The sequence below is a fragment of the Lolium rigidum genome, chromosome 4 (assembly GCF_022539505.1).
Source record: "Lolium rigidum isolate FL_2022 chromosome 4, APGP_CSIRO_Lrig_0.1, whole genome shotgun sequence".
In the NCBI taxonomy this organism is placed as follows: domain Eukaryota; kingdom Viridiplantae; phylum Streptophyta; class Magnoliopsida; order Poales; family Poaceae; genus Lolium; species Lolium rigidum.
The window spans coordinates 25,027,258-25,047,761 of record NC_061511.1 but is presented as its reverse complement, the minus strand read 5'-3'; the positions used below and the strand labels follow the sequence as shown (position 1 = coordinate 25,047,761).

General features: G+C 46.2%; 1 protein-coding gene across 1 annotated transcript; it reads right to left on the bottom strand.

Moving 5' to 3' along the window:
* Nucleotides 1-315: 315 nt before the first annotated feature.
* On the bottom strand, nt 316-1,761 carry LOC124705946 (UDP-glycosyltransferase 88A1-like). The gene has a single exon (XM_047237628.1). The coding sequence runs from the start codon at nt 1,759-1,761 to the stop codon at nt 316-318; it is 1,446 nt and encodes a 481-aa protein (XP_047093584.1).
* Nucleotides 1,762-20,504: the final 18,743 nt, after the last annotated feature.

The following is a 20,504-nucleotide window of genomic DNA, read 5'->3' as shown; positions in this document are numbered from 1 at the left end:
AAACAAACAAAATGCTAAATTGGGGTAAAACCATGTTTAAAAACTCCTAGATGGGATATTTTTGTAGAAGTTGCGCTAAATGGGGTATTATGTGTCACAAATGCGCAACTATAAGGTAAAAATTGGAATTCACTCAAAATCTTAAGTTTTGTATGACCATGACATCTACAACAACTAAGGATCCGTGTAATTCTCAAATGATTATTCTTATCTTTTTGAACGAGTCAAATGCTTATTCATCGACGTACTGAAAGTTGCCTTACATGATAATTTGGCCTGGCACCATACTCAAGCGGTCGCAAATTGCAGGTTACATCACTCACCAATCTGCACTCCGATATTCTCCACATCCAACAGAAATTGGAGGAAGGATGCTCGTGACGAGCCCCCTTCCTCCATTGCCGCCCTGGCCTCTTCTTTGCGAGCAGCCACCCGCGCCCTTAGCTGCCTGCCATCTGCACCCTCTATAACAAACCTCACCTTGGCCTCCACCTCGTCCGCCTTCACAAAACCTCCCATGTACCCATCCAGCTCCACCGCGATGCTCATCTCCTCCAACATACACACCTTGTTCATCTTCTGCTCCGCTTCTAGCGGCCAACACAACATTGGGACGCCCGCCACCATGGACTCTAGCACCGAGTTCCAGCCGCAGTGCGTAACGAATGCGCCAGTGGCACGGTGCCGGAGTACGTCCACCTGCGGCGCCCACGACTTGATGACGAGGCCCTTGTCCTTGGTCCGCTCTAGGAACCCCTCCGGCATGAGCGCGTGGAGATCCGGCTCTGGACGCACCTCCAAGTATTTCTCCGGGTCATGGCTTCCGGCCGGCGTGCGCACGGACCATAGGAAGTGTTGTCCGGACCTCTCTAGGCCAACGGCTATCTCCCGGAGCTGCTCCACGGAGAACGTGCCCATGCTTCCGAAGCAGAGGAACACGACGCTGCGGTCCGGCTGCAAATCCAGCCACTTAAGGCACTCATTGCTCGCCGCTCTGTTGTCATCCTTGGAGCCCTTGCCAACCAACGGGCCGACGCAGTATATCGGAGGCAGGATCCGGCCAGGGACACAAAGAGGGTCCCTGAGTGACTGCACCGCCCGTGTCTCCAACGACTCGAACGTGTTCACAAGAACGCCCATCGTCTCAGTGTTGCGCTTCCAGGTGCTGGTCATTGCCTTGCACATCTCCTCCTCCGGGTGCTCCAGTAGCTCTTTGATGAGATGAGATGCCGGCATCGGCGGAACACCGAGGAAATGAAGCGGTGTGTCCCCAATTTCCTTCAAGCCGGTCTGCCTGCTGGCTATCAATGCAGGAAACTGGGTCAGGATAGACAGACATGACGCGCTTGAGGCGAAGAACGTGTATACCGGGATACCGAGCTTCACGCAGACATCGAGAGCGTGGCTGCAGAACATGTCAATGACAACAGAGTGCAAGCTTTCCTGGGGCAAGGAGCGGAGGAAGGCTTCAAGCAGCTCGTTGTAATCGCGCAAGAGCTGGAGAATGAGTAGGAAAGGGTGTTTGCCGGAGGCAAACATGTCTGGAAGAGGGAGTGCCGGGAGGACATGGAAGGAGATGGACGGGTTGGAGGCGGCAATACGCTTGATGACGGTGGCGCCGGAGTCGGACGACTTGAAGGGCGGCTCGACAAGCACCATGGTGACATGGTAGCCATGCTTGAGGAAGACGTTGGCGAGCTCTGTCATGGGGCCGACATGACCGACATCGCAGCCGGGGTACATGACAACTGTCTGCTTCATCTTGTCCATGTAGGAGGGGTGTGGTTGGACTTGCTCAACACCCCTATTGGAAATAGAGATGTTTAATTGGGATCTTTTGGGAGATGGCAGTGGAATGCTATGCCGTTGTAGTGCGCTTACTTATAGCCCTGTTCTGCCTTGCGGGTGAAGTATTTTGGACCTAGAAAGTCAGTGATCTACCTTGAAGTCTCTATGTACTAAGTAGTAAAGTAATTTGTGGAAGCAGTGGTTGATTAGTTCCAGCGTGGTAATGTTCCTGGTAGCTGCAGCTTGGATATGTCATACGTGGGTTTCCTAACTGATCAAGCATACACATGCTAGAGGTTGAATCGGTACGGGGCGGGTAGGTTGTAGCCCATCTCTAGGAATATTTTTATGGCGTGATTAACTTTCAGAGAATTAAGCTAATGCTCGATGTTATTGAGTCTTAATTGCAGCTGACGTTGCAACTCAGAGGTAGCATGAATCACAAAGCAATTAAATGATCTAGAGCAGTTGCAAGCAATCAGATATTTTGAACTTTTTTTCTCAGTTGCAACTATATTTACAACTAAAAAAAACTTAGTTGCAACTCATATTACAACTAATGCTAGCACAAACAAATTGGGATCATATGGTTAAAAAGTCAACTAACAAAAAGCTAATTCTCAGTCACGCGAATCAGCAAAATGATATGTTCTATATTTCCAATTTTATTATCAATTTCCTATTTTTAATAGCAGGAGCCTTAGCTCCGGAAGATCAAAAGGGTATTATCGCCTCATGCTAAGAAGTGATACAACTTCAGTCTGTGCCATCTCAGCGCCGCAGTTTCGTCATTGCCGAGTACGAAACATACTTAACAAAGACAAAAAGAAAACCGACAAACTCTTTGATGTGTTACGCTATGTAAATATCGATGTTGCTTCAGAGCTCTCGGAAGAGTTTGCCTGGTTTATTTTTGTCGCTGTAATATAAAGGAATTTCTATTTTCGTGTCCTCGTGTCCTTAGTTGTACTCAGTTTTTCTCAGCCGCTTAGTTTTTCCTCAGTTTTTCTCAAGCCCTTGTCTGAAACCCGCAGAAGAAGCTCGAACGGGAGGATTCCCGTTTACTTGACCGTTTCGTGCTGGCGTGTGGGGCCGCGTCGCGTGGCGCGAAAGGCGTAGACGTTCACTGTCGCGCCGACTTCGGGGAAGGTCCTTCCGATGTCCTCAGCATGCGTGAGGAGGCAGTTGGAGTCAGTGCCGCCGATCTCCTAGTGCAGAAGGGGCACTTGTAGACACCTTTGTCGAAGTAGGAGGTGAACTGGCCAACCTGCAGCCTCCGCAGCACCTGCCGAGCCTTGGTGTGCTGATCCTCCTCATCGCTGCCGACATCGCTGCTAGACACCTGATCCATATCAAATGGAAACTATGAGTGAATGAGTTGCAACAATGACGTAACGTGCATGATAACAAAGTTAGAAAAAACAGAGGCAACATCAGTTAGATTGAACACGATTATATATCTACAGGCGAACCAAAGCTCATGCATAACAGATTTGTACAATCAATCGTTCGCTAAACCCGCCATGTACAAATTTATGCCCAACGATTCATCATAGGCAAAGAAACAAATTCCAGATCTGAATAAATTAACCGAACGACCGAACCACAAATCTTAACTGATTGAGATCACATAATTACTTGCATAAATTAACCGAATGACCGAACCCCAAATCTTAACTGATTGAGATCCCATGATTACTTGCATAAATCAAGAAGGGATCAAATCAAAATGGAATAAAATCGGCGCAAATATTAACCCAATACTCATCCTACCTACATATCGGCACTAATAATTACTAGGGAACCAGCAAAAATAGGGTTGAAAAAGGAAAGGGGAACAACAAGGGAGCAAACCGTAGTTACCTCGTTCCATGGGTCGTCCATGTAGGTGTCGTAGGGGTTCGCCGGACAGATGTACGACACCTTCTCGTAGGGGTCCCATTCCGGTGGGATTTGACCGCCACCGGCGGCAGCCTCCGATCCACCGGCGGGAGTCGCCAATGCACCATCGGCGTCGACGGCTGTAGAGCGGACGACGTCGAAGACGGAGGCGCCGTGCTTAGAGGGGGCGGTGTCGAGGACGGAGGACGGATTCGCATTCTCCTTGTCCATCGCCGGCAGAGGAGAGGGAGAGGATTTTTTTGCTTTGGAGAAGATGATGGGACGTGAGAGGCGGCGTTGCGTGAGGGAGTGAGTGTGATAGTGAGATAGTGCGAGGAGGCGAACAGGGAGAGGCATCTATAAAGGCGAAGGGTCCTAAATGCGACTCGCGTCCTACGCGTCCACGGTTGCACGTCTGCACGTCTTCGACTTCTGCACCGCGACCCGCGTCCTACGCGTCAACAATTGTACATCTTCCACTTCTGCACCGCAACAACCGTCCTCGAGTTTAACCCTCGAAATTTAGATATACTCAGGTATACCCTCGAGTCTTATACTAGCATTTTTTGTGTGCTCAGTTTTCCTCTTGAGTGCTAATAGTGGCTAGTGGAATATACTCAGTTTTACCCTCAAGTGGCTGGTCAACAGAGAGTCAACAAATGGGATTAAGCTAGTTAAATGAGTCATTTAATGTGCAAAAAAATTCCAAAAAAAGATAAAACCATAGTGGCACTTACTCATGAAGTCTTCTTACGCGGCCTGCCACGTTGGGAACCATAACAATCATAGATAAATCAAGTTTTACCATAAATTGCCACTTCTCGAATCACCTAGTAGCTATGAAGGTTCATGGCTTTCCACAATAAGCCCTTTCCAAAACAGCTTTCCCCAAAACATACTTTGTCTGAATGAGGCCACAATTTTCACACTCATGTATATTTGTATTGCAAATAGTTTGAGGTATGCCAAGATGGGTTTCATTGTACAAAACACGCATTTTCCATTTTTTAAATCTCATATTTGAATATCTTAGTCTGTTTACTACTCACGTGCCCTTGGTTTCTTCATACTACTCAGTTTTGCCCTCTTCCTTCACAAATTCTCACAGACGACCAACCTTGCCATGATTAGTCTAGCCCTTGTCACGCGGATCGTGCCCGCCGACCGTTGATCGTATGATGTAACGGGCAGGATAACCCCTCTCTCTGATCGGGGCCACCACCCACTCTCTCTGTCGGCGGCTAGCTTCGACCCTCTATGTATGCTAAATACCCAGTTTGCAATCGGATTCAGCAAGTTTGGTTTTCTGTATTATTTTTCACGCGCTAAAAATTATAAACTCTTTTAGGCATTACTTTTCACGCAAAAATTATAAACCATCACCGATTTCTTGTAGTCATTACTTTTCACGCAAAAACTAGATTTCGGTGAATGTATTATTTGTCACCCCTCTATCAATTATCAACTCTCTTTAGCATTCTTTTTCTTTTAGGGAATATAGTTTGGGATATAGTTTTGGTTATTTGAAACGTCCCAAAAGTGGTATAATTTTGGTATAAACATGAGGCATACATATTTGAGGGATCTCGATGAATGGATTATTTATCACCTATCTAACAATTATCAACTCTCTTTAGCATTACTTTCTTTTAGGGAATATAATTTCAGATATAGTTTTGGTTATTTGAAACGTCCCAAAAGTGGTATAATTTTGGTATAAATATGAGGCATACATATTTGAGGGATGTCGGTGAATGGATTATTTATCACCCCTCTAACAATTATCAACTATCTTTAGCATTCCTTTTCTTTTAGGGAATATAGTTTAGGATATAGTTTTGGTTATTTGAAACGTCCCAAAAGTGGTATAAATTTTGTATAAACATGAGGCATACATATTTGTGGGATTTCGGTGAATGCATTATTTGTCACCCCTCTAACAATTATCAACTATCTTTAGCATTCCTTTTCTTTTAGGGAATATAGTTTTGGTAATTTGAAACGGCCCAAAAGTGGTATAATTTTGGTAGAAACATGAGATATACATATTTGGCATATTTGGGGGATTTCGGTGAATGGATTATTTATCACCCCTCTAACAATTATTAACTTTCTTTAGCATTCTTTTTCTTTTATGGAATATAGTTTGGGATATAGTTTTGGTTATTTGAAATGTCCCAAAAGTGGTATAATTTTGGTATAAACATGAGACATACATATTTGTGGGATTTCGGTGAATGCATTATTTGTCACCCTCTAACAATTATCAACTATCTTTAGCATTCCTATATTCCCTAACACGTATTTTTTTTGGTAATTTCAGTGAATGCACACACTAACTTTGAAAACAACTACAAGTACATGTAACTGAATAATGGATTTGTAACAAGGGATCCTTGTAACAACTTCTAGCGCCGATGGGCAATGATAAGAATTCGATCGCAATTATACAACAAAAAAAACAACCAGTCATCAGATTAGCTTGCTTCTTCAACTCGATTAGCTGCCTTAACTGCTTGTTTATTTTCTTCAGTTCTCCCTTCACTTCCTCGAGTTCTGCATTGGAAGCATTAGGCATAATTAGAACGGCTCCTCTCTCCACCGCATTCTCTACAGCAAGTCCCCCCCTCCCAAATTGCGCTCCCCAATAGCGTCAATTGATTCCTGCAATTAAAGCATTTGAACGTACTCATCGATCCACTCGAAATACCTGCATTTCTTCAGGGTCTGAAAACAACAACCTGAACCCTAAATCCTAAATTCGAGGGAATAACAAGAAAATCGAGAGAAAACAGAGTAATTGGAGCGAGATCTAACCTTATCCCCCTCTCTATATGGCAAGCTCTCGCATGCAAGGAACTCACGTCCACGGTTGCTGTTGTCGTCCGTCTTATAGATTGACCGCTTCAGAGGCTCCTGGCGTGGGCAGTCAAGGCATCTTGTCAAAGGCACGGGTCCATATTGCGGCCATGAAGAACAGGAGGTCGAAGAGAAACTAGACATCACCCGCCCGCCGGAGAAGAGTTGCCGCTGCGGAGAAGAAGAACAATGGAGCGTGGGGAAAGAAAGGGGAAGCAATGGTAGGGGCACGGGCGCGGGGCTGGCTCGGGCTCCCATTTTGCAACGGTCACATGGGTAAGTTGTGGGTCCGACGCGCTAACGTGGACAAGTTATGGATCCCACGATGATCTGGATAAGTGGAGACGTGTCCACTGCGGGGCACCAACAGCGGCCCCACTTGCCAGCACCAACCAACGGTCAACTTAACGGGATTCCTCCCGTCCGAGCTCCTTGTGAGGGTTTCAGACAAGGGCTTGGGGAAAACTGAGGAAAAACTAAGCGGCTGGGGAAAACTGAGCACAACTAAAGACCCGAGGGCACGAAAATAGAAATCCCTAATATAAATGGTGACTTGACGCGTGCCATCCACACCAAAAAAAAGACATGTGGCATCAGCGACGAAGGATGCAAAAATCAAAGGTAAGGAGAACCCTGAAAAAATGATACAAATACCAAAATATAAACCTAACACATTAGTAATTCAAGGTTCTAACAGAATCACTTAATACACTAAAAATAGAAAAATATTTAACTATAAGTAGAACCTAAAAAGATAACAATAATATCAGCTCAATGCCAAAGCTTTACCTCTTTTTTAAAAATATTTTGTAACTCAAACAATCAAAATATTTGAATATCCCTCGTCTAGTGCACAATTCACTCTTTGATGATCATTATTGCTGGGAAATCCCTTTCGATTGTTGATGCCGCTACCGATAAAACCAACACCATCTCAGTAATGTGATAATATGATAATATGATGAAAAGAAGCTTGGCATGCCTATCAAGAAATCTCTAAAATCCCCAATTCTGCGAGTATGAATAATGAATAGCTCGAGATTATTTTGTATATACTAATGTTCGGTCAATGTTAATTTTTTGTAAAGCAATGTTACTCACACTGAACCTAAATTATGTGTTTATGTTTGGGGTACGTACATATCCATGTTGTTTCGTTCTTCGTAATTGATTCTACGCAGTGTTCACTAAAACAAGCATAACTTTCTATTCTGGAGTCCATTTTCAGCGTACGACCACTTAAATCGTTTAGAAACAAACACACATCTTTATTGTGAGACTAGTTGAATGCCCGTGCGTTGCTACGGAGTATAATTTTATTTTAGAAAAGATAAGCAAAATTATAATAGAATCTGTGTGGATTATTCTCAACTTCCACCCCTCTTACAATCACCTGCCCCCTTCCTCAGGATCAACAGAAATCAAATGGTTTGCTCCCTTCTTCTTACATAACAATTGCACACACTCCAACTCCTCTCCTTATGTTTGCATATCTTTGTACGTGAAAACTTCACCCCAAAATAGACCACATTTAAAACTATTTTAAAAATGGTCTCTTTTCATGAAGCTCAGGGCAGAGGCACCATGCTTGTTAGCATGCCGGTGCATGCCTAGGGCGCCATGATGTATGGCGGGACAGTGACCTCAACCTAGGAGCCATACTATATATCATGGCTCCCTAGCATGGGGCGTTATGCAAAGAGGATATTTCCTGAATACTTTTCAAATTGAATCTATTTTGTGCTAGAGTTTTTTTTTTAAAAAAGACATTTTCTCCATTTTCACTTTTTATAAAGTATCCGGCCATCATTTCGGTTCTACTTTTGTTGCCTTGGCACCAGCGCTTACTTTCCACGTACCATTTGTCATCTCATACAATTGTGTTGGACAAAATTTTAAGACCATCCTTCCCACCAATAGAGCCCACACATGGATGAAGAAGGATGGAGATCATGGAACAGGTGTAAAAGTTCACCTAAATTTGGCGGTCAAAACGAAAAAGCAACATTGTAGGGTCTTCGACTGGCAACTGCAATTGACTACTACATCCTGGCGAGGCCATCACTCCCAGACACTAATTGTACTTCTGCAAAACAAAAGATGAGGAATAACATATGCTTCTTTACATCAGTAAAACATTTCAAGAGGGTGTTTCATCTAACCAGATACCAATGCCCTATAATTATTTATGTGTCATTTCACATCCAAGCAATGCAAAAAAAAAACACTTGGCCCCATTTTTCTTCCTTTTTCATCAACGTGATACTAAGATCTCATTAGTATGTAAGCACCCACACTAACAACTAAGCATTCTATACTAAAAATTATTCTTAACCAAAAGCAGCATGAATGGTTTTCCAAATAAGACGTCGTTGGCCAAGGAAAACTCAATGACCTACCAAATCTAACAACACAAATTCATTTTTCTCCATCACAAACATTCAGCTAGATCTTTACTGATAAAGTGTCTTGGGATAGATGATGTTGTGCACCCCTCCTATGGTGTCAAAAGAATTTTAAAACAATAATCTATATGCAAGGTAGCACTTTTCAACAAATTCAAAAATTGGTTTTTGAATAATGGAACACACACATGATTACTTCTAATTAAAATCCAGAAATAATATATTTAGCTCCTCCCCCACTATAGCACGGATACATATGCAACATGAAAATACATCAACTGAATTAAAGCGTCAATTTATTTAGAAATGGAAGGATTACAACACAACAAAATAGATCATTAAAGAGAAAGATAAAAAAATAGAAGAACAAAGTATAAAGAAATTCCCAAAAATATTTTCCCAAAATATTTCTATCACAAAACCTTGTTGGTAACCTGCCCAACACATATCAAGCTAACTTCCAGAATGACACAAATTCAAGATCCGGTCCAATTCAAGTGAGATATGCCTAGGAAGAATGCCAAAAACCACCAGACCCCACCTTCTTGTAGGACATAGCCATAGAATCCCTTCCATAGAGATGCTAATGGTGAAGGTAAATAGCGAGGCCTGGAAAAAAAAGATTTAAACGCCACTCCTAGAAGCGTAGGATTGTCGACGCCCAACCTAGATTTCTGTTAACCCTGGAGCGACTACCATGATCTGTTGGTTCCTTGTCGAGGAGGTTTTAGCGAAAAAAGTGAATAATGTCCAACTGAAAGCTTACTCTTAAAAATAAGTGATGGAAAACTATGTCTTTCCGCAAGAATATTCCGAGAGTATGATTGAGTTGTCTAAAACGATATAAATTACTTGTTTAGCAAGATAGTATCCAGATGAATATTATACTAATTAAGTATATATATGAAAATAAAAAAACAAATATGACAGTTTTAGGCCATAGAAACATATGTTTGCATGGGTGTAGAGATTGGAGGTTATTCTACAAGGTTTCAGCATTTAATTAATCTAATCCTTAATATTCATGTAGCAACCTTCAAGGGACTTCAACATGTTACTGGTTAGCTTCATTTGATTATATTTGTGCTTCAGCATCCAACATAAGCATAGAAATCACTCAATATCAATAGTTGACAGATCAAAAATGATAGGAACATATTGCAGTATACTTGAGCAGATAAATTCTCCATCCATGCCGTTATTTAGATTAGATATCTTTTGACATTTTCTACAGCTGAATTCCAGGTTTGTAGGAACCAAACAATTGCTTCATATGCACATTTTGTTTCCAGAAAAAACGCAAACTAATTTCATAAGATCCATTGTTTCCATATACTCATATCGTGAGTATCCAAATCCTCCAGGATTGCATACACGTTCAGAGCAATACATTTCACGCCACACATATGATATATATACTTGTATCATTATGGATTATATTCCTCAAATAATGGCATGCGTGCACCTGAGACAACGCTGACGATGCGCTGCACTTCCTGATCTCTTCTCGGAGACGGTAGCGAGCTTATCCGGGTTGTGGCCGACGAGCACGAAGCCGGAGGCGACCGTGGAAGGACAACTTAGGGCCCGTAGCGGCAGCGCAGGGGATCGCCGATGGCATAGAGTGGTGTGGCTGGCGACGAAGAGTTGGGGAGACAAGATGTTGATGCACATATGTCTTAACTCTTAACCGTGGGGTAATTTTGTCCTGATTCAGGCAGGTTCGTGCATGGTAAATATCTTGATTGTTTTCCATTTAGTGTGGCATCTGGGTGCTTGTGACGATTGCTTTCCTTGATTGTGGCACCCGTACTTAAATTCACTATTTATTCTTTGATTTTCTATTTACTTCCTTATATGTCAGGTGCGGTTGTTTACTTCCTTATATGTTAGGTTCGGTGGTACGGTGTTTGTTTATTTGTGAGCGAACGAACGGCCTAGATGCTCTAAATGTTTGACATCAAACACTTTTGATGATGTACGAACTCCAATATAATAGTAAAGATTTTGTTTACTTCCTTATATGTCAGGTGCGGTTGTTTACTTCCTTATATATTAGGTTCGGTGGTACGGTGTTGATTGTTTATTTGTAAGCGAACGAACAGCCTATGTGCTCTGAATATTTGACATTAAACATTTTTGATGACGTACGGACTGCAATATAATAGTAAAGATTCGCCCGGCATAGAGAATTGCCAAATGTGCTCTCGCAAACATTAATTTTTTTGTCAAGTGTTTTACCACAACACGGGCAGGCTTTAGTTGGAGCTGATAGGAGTGACTGTTTCAAACACTCCATCGAAAGAATTATTCAGAGGATTAATGGGTGGAAGGAAAAACTACTATTATTGGGTGGAAAGGAAATTCTCCTGGAGCTGCTGTATATGCTATGTCTGTCTTCCAACTCCCTAAAGGAATTTGCAAGGGAATGATGGATGCTATCTCCCAGTTCTGGTGGGATGATGATGAAAATTCAAAGAAGATGCACTGGATGGTCTGGTGGAAACTCTGCTATCCAAAAAAAAAGAGGGAGGTGTGGGCTTTAGAGATTTTCAGTCTTTTAACCTTGCTATGTTGGCTAAGCAGGGATGGAGACTAATCAATGATCCTACTTCCGTATGTGCTCGTGTGCTTGGTGCAAAGTACTACCCATTCTAAAGGCGGGGCCGAAGGCTGGATCTTCATTCACATGGCAAAGCATTCTAGCTGGCCTAACCACATTTAAACGTGGGTATATTTGGCGAGTAGGAAACGGTGAAAAAATTAAAATCTGGGAATATCCATGGATTCCATCAAGTGCTAATAGAAGAATACTGACCCCTAGAGGGGGCACCATCTATACGCGGGTGAGTGAACTTATATGTCCTATCACGGGCCAATGGGATGAAGTTTTATTGAATGATTTATTCAATCCAATTGATGTTACAAGAATTCTGCAAATTCCGATCAGCACACATGGGTTTGAGGACTTTATTAGTTGGCATTTCACCAAACATGGACAGTATACAGTCCGATCAGGCTATCATCTACAGTGGCGGCATCAATTTGGTCCGTCTACTGGCCAACTGGCGATCCCTGGAGTCTCGGCCCTGAATCCAGTATGGAAGACCCTATGGCAGTTGAAAATCCCAGCAAAGGTGAAATTTTCTATTTGGCGAGGGCTTCATAGGATAGTTCCTCTCAAAGCAATTCTGGCTAACAGGCACATTGATACATCGGGTTCCTGTCCGGTGTACAATTTGGATGCAGAGGATATCAGACATCTTCTATTCACCTGCCCGACCGCTATGACAGTTTGGCAATGTATGGGTCTATCTGATATCATCGACGGTGCCTTAGTAGAGGACCGTGCGGGATCTGCGGTTCTCGAAAACATTTTAAACAGACAGAATAATGCACTTGATGGGTTTACGTTGTTTGGTGTGAAAGAAGTGGTCTTGGTGGCATGTTGGTATTTATGGTGGATACGACGACAGCGGACACATGATGAACCTACACCTCCAGTTTATAAATGCAAAATGTCTATACTTGCTATGACGGCTAATGCTGCAGAAGTCGGTGCCAAGAAAGCCCAGAATACTACGGCGAAGTGGTCAAAACCTGAGGTGAGACAGGTAAAAGTAAATGTCGATGCTTCTTTCTTTGCTGATTCATGCACATGAGCTATTGGTGCTATCCTCAGAGATGTTAAAGGCGATTTTATAGCTGCATCGATAGTTTATATTACTCACGTAGCCTCTGCTATGATGGCGGAAGCATTGGCAATGCGTGAGGGGATTGGCCTTGCCCAACGCATGGGATGTTTAAGGGTAGTTGTTGAATCGGACTCCCTAGAAGTGATCCAAGCATGCACTGGCGAGCAAAGGTGGTGGAATGAAGCGTCGGCGATCTTTGCCGACTGTGTTGATGCTGCTATTAGTCTTGATTCTATTAGCTTTACTCATTGCCCTAGAGAATCAAATGAGGTTGCGCATTCACTAGCTAGGTTTTGCTTTAATGCTAAATCTGATTGTACCTGGGTCGATGAATCCCCTATCTTCCTCCTACAACCTTTTGTAGATGATGTAACTATACTGTGATTGCGGCAGCAGCTGACGTACTCTTTTCCTTCCAGGGTACCTAAGGGGACTGGAAGGTTTTTAATGAGGCGACATGCTGTTTGCTGAATGAAATGGTTTTAAGTTAAAAAAAAACACACGGGCAAACCCATCTCTCTTTTTATGGAGTGTGTTTTCCCGCTGCACATAAAACCCTAGAAACTTTTCCTAGTGTATTTACGGGGCCTCAAGGCAAACCCTCTGCCAAAATCCAACCCGCAGCAAACCGGGTTGTTCACCAATAGTTTCCGGACAAAAAAACTCTAGGCAAACAGCTCCCAATCAGCAAAATTTGATTTTCCCGTTGTGTCTATGGTGAAGAACGGAAAAACATGGAGGCCGAACCGGACTCAAATTGTGCACGATCCTAAAATTGGCCAGACGCCCGGCCCGAACCATAAGCTGATAAGCAAACCATCTAGTCAGGGTTTTTACCACACAACAGCTGCCATTGCTGTGAGCGTGGAGAGGGATGGCGCTGGGGACGACCGCCGAGGGGACATCGCCGCCGCCGGAAGAGTCTCGTTTGCAAAAGTGGATCGACTTCGTCCGATGCTCTAGGCTAGTTGGCCTAGTCAAATGGGATGGTTTGCCGTGGTTTACCCCATCGGCTTGGTCATCTATTTATATCAGCTGAACATACAAGATAGAGATACAGGTTGTTGTGATTACACCCTTGCCGTGGTGATCAAGATGATCACCAGATCACGACGTGATCTGAACTAGCTAACAGCCTATGGTTAAGATACACAAACACGCACGTGACAACTAATGTACATGTTTAACATTCCCCCGCAATGTCAACCGGTCACGAGGTTGAGATTGGAGCGAAGTCGCTGAAGCATCTTCTTTGTTGCGGGTTTGGTGAATGCATCTGCGACCTGATCCGCCGAAGCAACAAAACGCACATCCAAAGCTCCCATTGCCACCTTCTCTCGCACGAAGTGGAAGTCGACCTCTATGTGTTTGGTCCGAGCGTGAAAGACGGGATTAACCGTCAGATATGTCGCTCCAAGGTTGTCGCACCATAACACGGGAGGTCGGGCCTGGTACACCTGCAACTCCTTGAGTAAGGACTGAATCCACGTTGCTTCTGCAGTACCATTGGCGAGAGCCTTGTACTCTGCTTCCGTGGAGGATCTAGATACAGTAGGCTGCTTGCGAGCACTCCATGACACAAGATTAGGTCCGAAGAAAACCGCGAAGCCTCCGGTTGAGCGCCCTGTCATCGGCGCATCCAGCCCAGTCCGCATCGGTATACACACACCGATAGTTGTAGCTGGTGATCGTCGAATGCTGAGACCAGTCGATGATGTGCCCTTGACAAAACGAAGGATCCGTTTAACGCGCTTCCCAATGGACATTCGTGGGATGTGCTAAATATTGGCACACTTTGTTGACCGCAAACGACAGGTCGGGGCGAGTAAGGGTGAGGTACGCAAGGCGCCGACGATCTGCGGTATGTGAATGCTTCTTCCTCATTTAACTGATGACCTGACTCTCGCAACAGCTTGTCATGAGTGCACATGGGAGTAGACACTGGTCTTCAATTCGCCATATTGGTGCGCTGAAGGAGATCACGCGCATACTTCTGCTGGGTAAGGCTGATTCCCCCGGAATTGCGGACCACTTCAATGCCTAAGAAATAGCTCAAGGGGCCAAGATCCTTAACCGGAAAGGAAACAGAGAGCTGTCGAAGCAGGCTTTCCAGGGCGTCAGACGAAGAGCTGACGATGACAATGTCGTCGACATAGACAAGCATGTAAATGGTGACACCGTTGTGAATGTAAATAAACAAGGAGGTGTCGGCGGTAGAGGAGCTGAAACCAAGCTGCTGCAAACGATCATGGAGACGGGAGTACCAGGCTCTTGGGGATTGCTTAAGACCGTAGATCGCTTTGTTGAGCTTGCAAACATAGTCAGGTCGGGCTGGATCTTGAAATCCTGGGGGCTGCTGCATGTATGCTGTCTCATCAAGAAAGCCATGGAGGAAGGCGTTGCGATGTCAATCTGACGGAGATGCCAGCCTCTGGACACAGCGAGAGAGAGCACAAGTCGGACTGTGGCAGGCTTGACCACCGGAGAGAAGGTCTCTGAATAATCGATGCCATATTTCTGAGTAAACCCCTTAGCCACGAGACGAGCTTTGAACTTGTCGAGAGATCCATCTGCCTTGTGTTTAACTTTGAACACCCATTTGCATCCGATGACATTCTGACCGGAAGGACGAGGTACAAGAGTCCATGTTGAGTTTTGCTGAAGTGCATCAAATTCTGCCTTCATTGCGGATCGCCATGAGGAGTCAGCAAGCGCGTCCCGGTAAGTGCGCGGAGCGGCATGGAATGCTCGCCGCTTGGGGTCGTATCGCACCGTGCCATCGGTCGGCTGGAGGCGCTTGACGATCTGATTCCGCAGCCGGGTCGTCATGGGATGCAGCGGAGCAGCAGGTGGCGATGGGCGCGCGGGCGAGCTGGAGGCAATGAGCGGGCTTCCAGGGGCACCGCTATCCTCGGAGGGCGCAGCAGAGTGCAGGGGCGTGGCAGGAGAAGGGGACTCCGCCACGGGAGTCCGTTGGGATGACGACGGTCCTGTATGCGACGTGCTCGCCGTAGGAGAGCCCGGCTCGGGCGAGCCAGGCTGGGTCAAGGCGTCCGGTGCAGAGCCATGCACCGATCGACGGGGCGTTCCTGCTCGGTCCAAGTGCGAAGCGGAGGCGGTGTCCGAGCTTGTCGTGCGACCTGTAGATGGCACAGAAACACTTGCAGCAGGGTCAAATAACAGAGTTTCATCATATCGGCGCATACGATCATCAATGACTACTGGCTCGGAAAGAGGAAAGCGTCCGGGTGAAGAGTTGGGCGGAGGCAATCGTGGGGATGTTATGGAATGCTCAAAAGGGAAAACGTTTTCGTCGAAGACGACGTCTCTTGAGATGTAGATACGCCCAGTCGAGCGGTCCAAGCATTTGTAGCCCTTGTGCATTGAGCTATAACCGAGGAAAACACACTGTCGAGATCGAAACTCGAGTTTACGGTTGTTGTATGGCCTCAAGTTGGGCCAACAAGCGCAGCCGAAGCAGCGGAGGAAAGAATAATCAGGTTCCTCATGGAGTAGCCGAGAGATGGGTGTGGTGTTATTGATGACTCGTGTTGGCATGCGATTTATGAGGTAACACGCCGTTAGAAAGGCTTCGTCCCAAAACCGAACAGGAAGGGAAGAGTGGGCGAGAAGAGCGATGCCGGTTTCGACGATGTGTCGATGTTTTCTCTCAGCGATCCCATTTTGTTGGGAAGTGTGCGGGCAAGAGACTCGGTGCTGAATTCCCTCACGATCAAAGAACTTGGAGAGACGATGGTATTCTCCGCCCCAATCCGATTGGAAGGTACGGATTTTAGAATTTAACATGCGTTCAGCATGCTTTTGGAAGGTGAAGAAGGCTTGCTCAACATCCGATTTTCGTTTTAGTAAATAAATCCACGTAAATCGGCTATAATCATCAAGAAAGCTCACATAATATTTAAAACCCCCAACAGAGGTAATGGCTGGTCCCCACACGTCGAGTGAACAAGTTCAAGAGGAGCATGTGAAATATGAGATGAATTACGAAAGGGTAATTGATGAACTTTTGCACGTTGACATGCATCACAAATGCTAGAAGGTTTACTCGAGGGTGTACAGGCTAGTTTATTCTTGCTAATGACGAGACTCGATGACACTACTTGGACGGATGACCTAGTCTTCGATGCCAAAGGTCGGAGGGGATCTTGACACCGGAGAGAGCACGACGATTCGAAGACGAAGAGTAGCCTGACACCGGATAGAGGCCACCACGTGACCTAGCGCGAAGCAGCACCTTCCTCGTTGCTTGATCCTTTAGATAGAAAATGTCGGGATAGATTTCAGCAAAGGCACGATTGTCATAAGTAAGTTTGTGCACAGAGAGAAGGTTTTTGCTAATGTGGGGGACATGCAGAACATTACGTAAATAGATAGGTTTAGGTGTTGAGCCAGAAATCAAAGAATGACCAATATGCGAGATATTCAGACCTGCTCCGTTGGCGACCTGCACCTGATCCTTGCCGCCGTAGCGCTCGTGGATGTTGAGCCTGTCGAGGTCATTCGTCAGACAGTCGCCCCGGTATCCATGTACCGGTTGGTGTCGGCTGCGTAGGAGCCGGCGTTCGCAGCGTTGCCGGAGCGGTCACGGTTTTCCTCCGGCTGGAAGGAGTGGTTGAAGCGCTGGCGGCACTTCGGGGCCTCATGCCCGAATTTGCCGCAGACACGGCACTTGACGTTGTTCCTTCCGTTGCCGCGGCCACGTCCCTGGCCACGGCCGCGTCCTTGTCCACCGCGACCACCACGATTCCCATCATGGTGACGTCCGGCGGCGTTGGCGGAGGAGTGAATCTCCCCCACGAAGCCTGCTGCTCCGGGCGTAGCTCGGCGCCGAGGAAGAACGCGTAGAAGCTGCTCCAGAGAGGGCGCGTCCTCGCGCGCCGTGATGGATGCGACCAGGGGCTCGTATTCCGGTCCAAGACCGGCGAGGAGGTAGCCGAGGATCTCGTCGTCGGAGAGTGGCTTGCCGATAGAGGCCATGGCGTCGGCGAAGCCTTTCATCTTGTGGTAGTACTCAGCAGCGGTGAGGTCCTTCTTCTTCGGGTTGGACAGGCTGGTACCGGAGCTGCATCGGGCGTGCGCGGTTGGCGGAGCCGAACATCTCGTGTAGTGTTGACCACACGGCGCGAGAGGTGGTGAGCCTCGTCATCTGCCCGAGGATGTCCTCGGACATGGACCCAAGGAGGGCGATCATGACAGTCTGGTCCTGTTGGTACCAGCGAAGGAAGGCGGGATTGGCCACCTCGCGGGCGGCGTCGCCTGTCCCCTCCTTGATCACGTGCGGCGGCGAAGCGATGGTGCCGTCGACGTAGCCGTACAACCCCTGCGCGCAGAGGGCAGGGACGGCTTGGGTCTTCCAGAGGAGAAAGTTCTCCCTCGTCAGCTTGATGGTGATCAGGTTCCCGATTGCCGAGATCGGCACGGGTGGAGCCAGCGAAGAGAGCTCCGCTCAGGGCATCAGAGGCGGCTGGGGAGGTGCCCATGGTGGTGATGTGGTGATGGGATCTTACGTGCTCTGATACCAAGTCAAATGGGATGGTTTGCCGTGGTTTACCCCATCGGCTTGGTCATCTATTTATATCAGCTGAACATACAAGATAGAGATACAGGTTGTTGTGATTACACCCTTGCCGTGGTGATCAAGATGATCACCAGATCACGACGTGATCTGAACTAGCTAACAGCCTATGGTTAAGATACACAAACACGTACAGAGCTACACGTGACAACTAATGTACATGTTTAACAGGCCTCGTTCGTTCCGCGCGGCTGCCGGCGCTGATTCAGTACGTCCTTCGGCCGTCGCCGCCGACTGGCGATGCTGGAGCTCCAACCCCAGTTGGTTACGGCACCAGGCGTTCTGGCCATGCACGCATTGCTCCCCCACAAGGGCTGGCTGAAATCCTGACCAGTGACTCAACGCCCAAAGCTGACGACGCTAGGCCTCCGCGCGCGGTCGTCCACACTGCAGATGACAATAATGAACGTCCGGCACTTCTAACAGCACTTCCTCTAAGAGGAGGCTCACCCCTGGTGGAGGTATTCAGCGTGTCCGTCGACTTCCCCTTCGTCGGCACCATCCTTATCTGCGACGGGCGCTGCTGTAATACCGTCTACCAGCGCGAGGACTGGGGCGGGGAGTACAGGAAATTCCTCTCCAAGAAGAAGCAATGGCTGTCAAGCGACATCACAAACTCTTCACTCTTCGGATTCGAGGTATGATCTCGCTAGTCGCTAGCAAGCTAGATTCCATCCCTTTGGGATCCTGGATCCAGTTGCTGATACGATTCCGCTATATATACGTGCAGGATAAGCTACTTCTCACCGGACCATCTCGTAAGATATCAGTATATAATGCTGCCTTTCTCATTGTAGTTCATATCCCTGCCACCAAGAAGAAAAATAGTGAGTATCTTAAACTCTTATGGAACGCCGAGGAGGATCTGAGCATGTATGGCAAACCCGGGACCAGGACCATCGTAACCAACAGGGGCCGTGTCCATGTGACCTGTGCGGTGGTCACCCGTGCCGCCGAGGCCTATGTTAAAGTCATGCTGCGTCTACCATGTGAGGCTGCCAAAGTCCATGGCCACATCACCGCGCGCATCGACACCTTCAGCATTGGCTGCACCTTGTTCAGCAAAGATGTCGATGAAGAGGTGGACGTCTCCGTCTCCAGAGCTTCTCTGCCGCCCCACCAAGGACATTCTCGGCTCGAAACCATGGCTCTTCCATTGGACCGATCTGTTCTCGCGCTGCCAATCGGAGGATGTGTTCACATTAAGGGGGAGCTGGTGTTCAACGGATCTAATGCCGTGTCTGTCGATCATTCCATCCAGATCGAAGCTGAGATGACTCAGAGCCAATGGGTCCAACATAACTACTGCCACACTAGTGTACACGTGATGATCAGGGATTGTTGATCATGGTGCCTTGCCATTCTACTGCAACATGTGGTCAGCTATCATAGCCAAGGGTAGGTTCTTGAGCTCCGATAACTTCTCTGTCTATTAGTGGTTCACAACGCTTACACAATTGAACAACAATGCCAACTGTAAAACATCTTAGGCTAGCACGGGTTGTGCCTGTGCAGTGAAGTACTGCACACAGTAGCTCTGAATATAGCAGAACAAGGCTCTAGTGATGGAGTATGTAAAAAGTAGCGCATTAGATCATTTTGATGGCATCAAAGCAGGAGACACTTGATACCGATACGGTATCTTTACTACTTGATACGGTATCAAAGCAGGAGACACTTGATATATGTAAAAAAGTAGTGCATTAGATCATTTTGATGGCATCAAAGCAGGGGTAGTATTAAATTGCAATAGGACATGATGGTACTGTACGTCAAAAACGTTAAGGGGAACATTAAATTGCAATTGAAATATTCTTTCGCAAAAAAATTGCAATTGAAATAGGCTCTTCTCATGGTACCTCTTTACTACCCATCAGAAGTGAGGAGTATGATTTAAAATCTAGCCATTAATTTTCAGGGGTAACATGAACTTTTTAAGTACTCCGTAGAAAATCATTTATTCAAGCATTTTTTTGAGAGAATGCGGCTCTTTATTAATTAAGATAAACCATTACAAATAGTTTGCCAGATGCAATCCGGAATAGAGTTTCTAAAAGTGACCGAAATAAATAGTTCAGCAGAACGAGCTAAAGAATGAGCTGCAAGATTACACTGACGATAAACGTGGATGAAGGACACCGAAGCAAAGCTTGCCGCCGGAGCCTTGATGTCTTGAACCACCACTCCAACTTGGCTACGGTCAAACTCCAGGCTATTGACACATTGAACCAAGGAAAGGCAATCAGATGGAGATGCATTTTCAGAACCGGCAGACACCTG

What these genes read in the sequence shown, in the direction of transcription:
- LOC124705946 (XM_047237628.1), bottom strand. Translation starts at nt 1,761, where the DNA reads ATGAAGCAGACAGTTGTCATGTACCCCGGCTGCGATGTCGGTCATGTC.